The sequence below is a fragment of the Saccostrea cucullata genome, unplaced genomic scaffold (assembly GCF_032062105.1).
Source record: "Saccostrea cucullata isolate Sc308-1 unplaced genomic scaffold, CSIRO_AGI_Scuc_v1 ctg8489, whole genome shotgun sequence".
NCBI lineage: Eukaryota > Metazoa > Mollusca > Bivalvia > Ostreida > Ostreidae > Saccostrea > Saccostrea cuccullata.
Window position 1 is genome coordinate 17921 of NW_026926403.1, and position 7564 is coordinate 25484.

General features: G+C 33.0%; 1 protein-coding gene across 1 annotated transcript; it reads left to right on the forward strand.

Annotated features, from left to right (window-relative positions):
• Positions 1 to 946: 946 nt before the first annotated feature.
• Positions 947 to 6265, forward strand: LOC134271594 (receptor-interacting serine/threonine-protein kinase 4-like). The gene is made up of 4 exons (XM_062753795.1): positions 947 to 1274; positions 3214 to 3261; positions 3948 to 4001; positions 4902 to 6265. The coding sequence occupies exons 1-4, from the start codon at positions 1145 to 1147 to the stop codon at positions 6263 to 6265; spliced, it is 1596 nt and encodes a 531-aa protein (XP_062609779.1). The 5' UTR covers positions 947 to 1144.
• Positions 6266 to 7564: the final 1299 nt, after the last annotated feature.

Sequence of the window (7564 nt, forward strand, 5' to 3'; positions counted from 1 at the left end):
TGGTGCACGAGCCGGAGGCGAGTGCACTATGTGTCAAACCCTGCCTACTATTTAGGCATAGTACATGCATATCCAGCTCGTGCACCATGTGTCAAACCTTGCCTACTATTTAGGCATAGTACATGCATAATGCAACACTATTATATAATTATTATGCTTCCTGTCAGATTGTCTCTATATAACCCATACCCTACTATTCTCGCATAGTGGTCTAAGGATTTATATAGCGTAAGCATACTATGCCGAAATAGTGCACGGCCTTATTTTCTGAATAAAATTCATCAATGCACACACCGGGAATCGAACTCACGACCATGAGGTTGCCAGTCCGATGCCTTATCGATTACGCCACAGAGACGATCACTGATTGGCAGAATTTTATTAAATATATAAACTTAATTTATACAATTGACACAAGAAGGAGAAAATAGACAAATATTATTTGAAAACAGTTATATTTATTCTAAGGAATCTTAGATAAATGTGTACAACAAAGTTTCAAACTAATTAGCCTACATACAGATCGTTAGATGAATTGATATCAGGGGGTCATTAAGACGCTTTTTTATATAGCGCTTGATTGAAGGATGTAAAAGAAAATTATCAATGAGAATCCACGTCTGTAAACAAATCAGTCTTACTAACAAAACAGAAAATAAATATGAGTATCTTTGGGACAGAAAATTTTGACTTATTTAGAGAAAATACTAGTAACCAAAATAACTAAGCATGCAACTAATTTTAACATGAAGATTTTCAATGAGTTTTTGCAAGTGCGCTGTGTTACCACCATTATTTTCAGGAAAAAATCAAATGGGTTGCCGCATAAACAATAACAACAGTCAGCATAATAATATGATGTGTTATATCCGAGTTTTATTTGTGCTAATTTTTTTTCTATGTCTCTAGTCGGTAAAAGAGCTTTAAAGCTCATGTCCTATGTTATGTGTATAAATAGTCCGACTTTAAATAAAATTTAATCAATTACTTACACGACACACTTTTTACGCTTTACGAAGCACACTAGTTAAATCAACTAGGTATTTCTTTCAGTTTTCAATATTCCTGCATGTATATCTCTTTAAAATGGTTTTCCTATATTGTTTTTTAAAAATGTTTTTGTAATATTTACAGACAAAGAGCAATGAAACAGGGTAGACAAGATGAATGCCTTTGCACTGGCTATATTGCGGCATTTTCCGTTTTATCAATATTGACCATTATGTGCGTTCTTGTCAAAATAATTCATTTCTGCTACAACAAACAACAAAAACGTGAGTATATTTTTAAGTCACCCGAGTCACTCAGGTGACATGTGACCTATTCCTATCCGTTACGTTCTCGTCCTACGTTGTGTTTTGCCTATCGTCCGTCGTGCCTTAAACATTTTCAGCTAAACAAAGAGCATGAACCACTTTGGACCTAATTTGGCCCTGAGAATTTCTGAAAAATCGAAACCGTTCAGTTTAGGTTGAAAATACAGTATTTATCCCTTGGAGTGTTGGTGACCACGTATTAATTAATCGTGACGTAATTTCCCATCTATTCGATGCATCATGACGTCATTAAATGCGTCGTATATCTCATATTCTGTAAATTCCTTTGAAAATGACCGGTTGAAGCATTTTTTTCAATATTTCTTATAGAGCACAACCTCTGATCCAAAATATGCGAATACATAATGAAAACTCTGTTTCTGAAGATCAAAAAACATGTTTAATTTATTTTTTCGACTGTGGACTGTGCTCATATTTTAATTCTCTGCTGAAGGTAGTCAAATACGCATGTTTTCTGCAAATTTCAAAAACATTGCAATTTCTCAGATCTGTTTTTTGGATTCTCATAACGAAATTTATTATAGAAAATGAAAGCACCAAATGTCTACTTCATTTTGATATATGAAATGGGAAAGAGGGTGATAGTTAATAAATTGATATAAGTACAGGGCTATTTTATGCATAAGATGGCTCTTGCTCTTTAAACCAATTTTGGCATATAGTATCTATGATTAAAGGGGAAAAACAATATTGAATGTCATGGTCCCTATCACCCTGGTTAATGCAATCTTTAAAAATCTTCTACATTTGACATTATTGTAATAAGCATCCGGCACATACTTACCGATTATACAGTGAAAATGCCTTAATTCTTTGACAAGTCCTCCTCTGCTCCTGGGTATTGAACAAGCTAACTTAGTACATAGTGATGATGAGCAAAAATGCCTCATCATGGCCTCAGGGTCAGGAGTTCTGGTGTAAAGGTGGGGCTCTGATAGTACATTAAATCTTCTTTGCTCATGGGTATTGAATAAATTAACTGAAGTAAATAGTTATGCTGACCATGTCTGCCTCTTCCACCATTGTGAATTTTAAGGCCGCTGGGTCAGGCGTTCTCATGTAAGGGTGGGGCTCTATTGATTTAATCAATATATATCAGATTATATAGTGAAAACGCATTATTTGTTTGAAATTATTTTCCCCTGCCCTTGGTTATTACTAGTATTTAATCAAAGGGAACATGGTGGATAAGCAGAAATGCGATATTCAAAATTTTGATATTCATGGCCCAAGGGTAAGGGGTTCTGATCATGATGGGGGTTCAATTGATTATATTGTGAAAATGCATAATTTATTTCAAAATAATTTTACTACTCCTGGTTGTAAAGTAAAGAAACAAAATCAGTGTTTATTTTGATGAGCAAGGGCGCTTTTATATATATTTTTTAAACTTGTTGTTTCAGGGGTTCTAATGTTTCTCCGAGGGGTGTGTGCTCTATGATAGTGTAGTAAAAAAAATGTGGGAATTATTTGAAAATCTTCAACTTATTGCATAGTAGACATGATGAGGGTACCTCTTTCAAATTTATAAATTTCATGACATTGGGCCATGGATTCTGGTATTAGGACAGACATATAAGTCCTTTGATTTTATGCTGAATTTTACTACGGGTTGTTTTGTTTATCTGATCAATATAGAAGCCTCACGGTGGCATGATCGGTCTACGGGGGATACTAACTCCTCCTAGGCATCTGATCTAATCTCTTGAGCTTTCAAGGGTGCCCTTTTCACACTTTTGTATTGTTAATATTTTTATTTAAGATCGATTATTGTTGGTTTTCTTTACCCTTTTCATGACATTTTTTAAATCTATCAGCGAAGTCATTGTACATGTAAACATGTGTATATGTACTAATTCCTGGGATTTTTTTTCAGAGAAAAAAAAGCAAAACTTGACTTATGAAGAAAATCCACTTCTTAAGAGTAAGATTTTAATTTTGTTCACAATTTTAGCAAAGGACAGGATACACTAAGACCCCTTTTTGTCCCGAGCTTTGGGTGTCTTTTATAATTACGCAACAGTTTCTCAATAAAATTCTCTTATCTCCTTTGCCACAAATTGAGTACTTGTTCGATCTAAGCTACATGATATACAAAATTCAGAGGAAGATCGGGGAATACGTCATTTCTATGCAAATCTTCATCGATTTTGCATCATATTTTTGCTTTAGAAAACATAGAGCACAAATTTCCCTATCTACAAAATTTATATATTTCATACTCTAGTATCAGATACATCTTGTGTATTAAAATCTCAGATAGGCAAGCTTGTGCTCTTTTTTCCGAATTTAAAAGTTTCTTAAATTTGACAAAATTTCAGCAGAACTGAAAAAATTCTGAAAAAATGAACTAATATCTGCACCCATTTTGCCCTCTGTCTTAGTTCTAATTCAAAATTTGTGCTGGTTTAAAACAAGTTACACTTTTAGTTACAGTTTTATAATGACTATAATGATTTTAACTGTGTTTTTTGATTTTTACTACATGTACATACATGTTTAAGGGGTCAGATTCAGTCGAAACCATACCTTGTCCTTTGATTTCTGAATAAAATGCGATTATTCCACTGTTTCTATATATTGCTTTTCTTATGAATATTCATTTTGCAGGGAGAATAAACTCAGAAAGTGAAAACATGAGATCGGATCATTTAAACATGGAAGGTATCTATATGTACATCGTTTATTTTTGCTTGATAAAACTGAACAAAGGAGAAAAATATATGGACAAACTCTCATTGAAGAGAGATCATGGCATTGCAAGTAACTGTCGTTTTAATAATGAACAAATTCAAAAGTTTTATAATGTACAATCATAAATTTAGATTTACTGAGTTCAAGATAGTTATAAAACCTTTTTGATACATCAACTAATACCTATGCTATTTATGCCTTTTATCAGAAAATTTAAATATAACCGTTGTGTGACTACGTGTATGTATATATTTTTAAAAAGATGCATTTATTACCTCTTACTTAAACATTCAGGATTTATTAAATGTAATACAGTGTGGATTTCTCAATACGTTTCAATCGCAAACAGATGTATTTAATGAAACTTCCTAAAGTAACAATTTCTTTTTGAAATGTGTTAAATATTTAAGATAAAATTAGGCAGCTTTGTCATGCTACATGTATCTCTCCCTTGCCTAATCATAGCTGCATGTCCTTGTATTTTCTTATATGTACATATGTAAATCTTAGTTTGACATTTCATCACTCTTTATCGTGCACCCGGATAGATCCGGAGCGTACATGTATATTGTTTTTGCCCTATCTTTCTGTTTGTCTGTTGTCAACTTTAACCTTCACCATAAATTTGGAACCTAAAGAAAAGAGATTTCATATTTTGAATGCATACTCCACTAATTAAGCTCTTTCATGTGACACCAAAGGTCAATGACCTTGTGACCTCGACTGTGACCTTATGCTAAAATGTCTATTTTGAACTTTTGCCATAACCATGATAACGTTTGAACCAAAGAAGATTGTGACTTCATATTCTATATGCCTACTCCACCAATTAATTTTCTACATATATGATTTTGATTTATATTTTTACAGATGACAAAGGCAGATACATTTTTGTCGATTTCACAGTAGAAGATGCACAGCTTTTTGATCTCTTAAAAAGACAATGTCTCAATGGCGTATATGTTGGTTTTAATTATCTCGTTGAATCTAAGGTAATACCAAAAAAGAAAAATGAAATATTTCATCAATATGATGTACATGGATGTACGTTATTGCATTATGCAGCTCAAGGGGGATCAATCACCATACTTAAAACAATTTTAAAAACTGATCCAGAAGCAAGACTTCAAAACGAAAGTCACCAGGGTCAAAATGCACTGCATTTTGCTATAAGATATAAGCGAAAAGATATGAGCGAATATCTTATTACACAACACGGGAAAACATTTATAAAAAGCACGGATGGAGTAGATCAATCAAGTTCAATGGAAGAAAACAAAAATGCGTCTATTAGGACGGGTAAATTTGAGCCATTTCACTGGATTGCATGGAATGGAGATTTAAGGATCCTTGAAGTTTTGAAGGAAGCTTATGTTGATTTGACGAAGTTAACAAAGAATGGTCTAGGCATTTTAGACATTGCATGCATGAAAAAGGAAAATGATTTCTGTAGACATGTTATAGAAAATGAAAAAGAAATTGATATAGAAAAGGTGGATGCAAGTGGTTGGAACATTGCTCATTATGCTGCAATGTCTAATAATGTGGAGGTTATGCAACTTCTGAAAAACAAACACGAACAACTGCTCAAATCCAAAACTAACGGGAGTAAAACTTCTCTGCATATTGCATGTGAATATGGCAGTAAAGATGTTGTTTCTTACTTAATCGAATATTTCATATCACTCTTGAACTGCAAAGATGACAAAGGATGGAATGCTATACACTTTGCCGCAAAAGGAGGCGATTTAGATATTCTCGAAGAATTGCTAAAAACTAATAGAATTGACTTCGAGTCTCTGACAGATGAAGGAAAAACACTACTTCACCTTGCATGCATCCATAAACGCGTGGAAATCTGCAAGTTTGTAACCGAAAGGTTTTACGAATGCAACAGGAAACTTTTAGATCAGGAGACAAAAACACATGGCTGGACCGCTGCTCATTATCTTGCTGTTGAGAGTAAAGGCGATGGTAGTGAGGTGGATATAATTGAGATGTTCCTAGATCGTGAAATGGAACTTTCAGCCAGAACGAAAAAAGGATACTCTATTCTAAATATAGCAATCGATCATTTAAATATAGAACTCATAAAAACCCTTGTTACTGAGAGGTATAGAACAGCCCTCAAAATAACTGAGAATAGTATCAGAAAGTACAGAGAACAAACAAAGGATGAACGTATTTTGAAGATTCTTGACGACGCCCTAAAAGAAATGAGTGATGAGAGATAAGTAATCTGAAGTCAGCTTTGAGACTTTCCACACCAGATGCATAATCACTCACTTTAAAAATCCTTCCATTGTGTCGAATGACGTGTTTTTATCGTTTACTCATGTGCACTGCATTATTTGAAACTTCAATGGGACTTTGTAAGATCGAGTTTAACTGTTATAGCTTTTCTCTAAAGAGGTATTAAACTAATATGCCGGCGAACCAAAGTCATGAAATTCCATTTGATAACAAAACTGGTTGTTTTTTCTTTTACTTTTATATGATTTTTGTGTATAAAAATGCTATGTATTGTAGACACTTCAACGGCTAAAAGAATTATATTCTGACCATACAAGACTTGTTATTAGTTTATGCTTACTGTATTGATACCAGAATATTTAAGGTTTGATAACAACTATATTTACAGTTTTTTGTATTTTAAAAAATTAATACATGTATTTGATTAACGAGTTCAAGTTGGGTTTGCAAAAAAAAAAAGAGTTTTTCGAAATTTTCACAAATCCCTAAAAAGTACAGGAATCATCATTATTCGTGGGGAGCCAATTTTCGTAGATTTCGTTATGGCACTTTTATCCACGAAATTACACCCCTACGAACAAAATAATCTTTGTCAATACAAATGTATCTATTTATTTAATCTTCTGAATTCACGAGCTACCTACGAAATAACGTCCCCACGAACAAACCAAATTTTACTCACGCACGAACATTGACTCCCACGAATTAAGATGATTCCAAAGAATTGCAAGTTTATAATTCATCTTAAATTATATTTATTGTGCTGAATTTGATATATAACAAAAGCTCATAATTGATGCATAAGAAAGATACAGTTCAGGAAAAAAAAACGAGTCTAAAGATTACGATTTGTTCTTTTATGATAAATAGTTTTCTTTTATTTTTAATGTTTTATTATGATCTGTTTTTCATACCATATAAACCTTATTCGTATTTGTTAGTTTGATTCCATGAATAGTTTTAGATGTTGTAGGGTGATTTGTTTTTGTAACATCATGCTTCTATATGAATGTTTTGCTGCTTTTTAACTCACCCAACCAGAAAACTTAAGTAAGTTTTTCTGATCACTCATTTGCCCATCCGTCTAGCTGTTCGTCTGTTAACTTTTCATTTTTTAAAATTCTTCCCAAGTACTTACTGGCAAATTTAAGCAAAAATTGGCACTAAGTATCCGTGGGTAAAAGAAGTTTTAATTGTGAAAATGAAAGGCCAAGCTACCTTACAAGTGGAGATAATCAAGGAAATTCAAAAACTTGATAAGATCATTAAAATATCTTCTA

Coding starts and splice junctions, on each gene's coding strand:
- LOC134271594 (XM_062753795.1), top strand. CDS start 1,145: ATGAAACAGGGTAGACAAGATGAATGCCTTTGCACTGGCTATATTGCG. Junction 1,275..3,213: donor CTACAACAAACAACAAAAAC/GTGAGTATATTT, acceptor ATTTTTTTTCAG/AGAAAAAAAAGCAAAACTTG. Junction 3,262..3,947: donor AGAAAATCCACTTCTTAAGA/GTAAGATTTTAA, acceptor TTCATTTTGCAG/GGAGAATAAACTCAGAAAGT.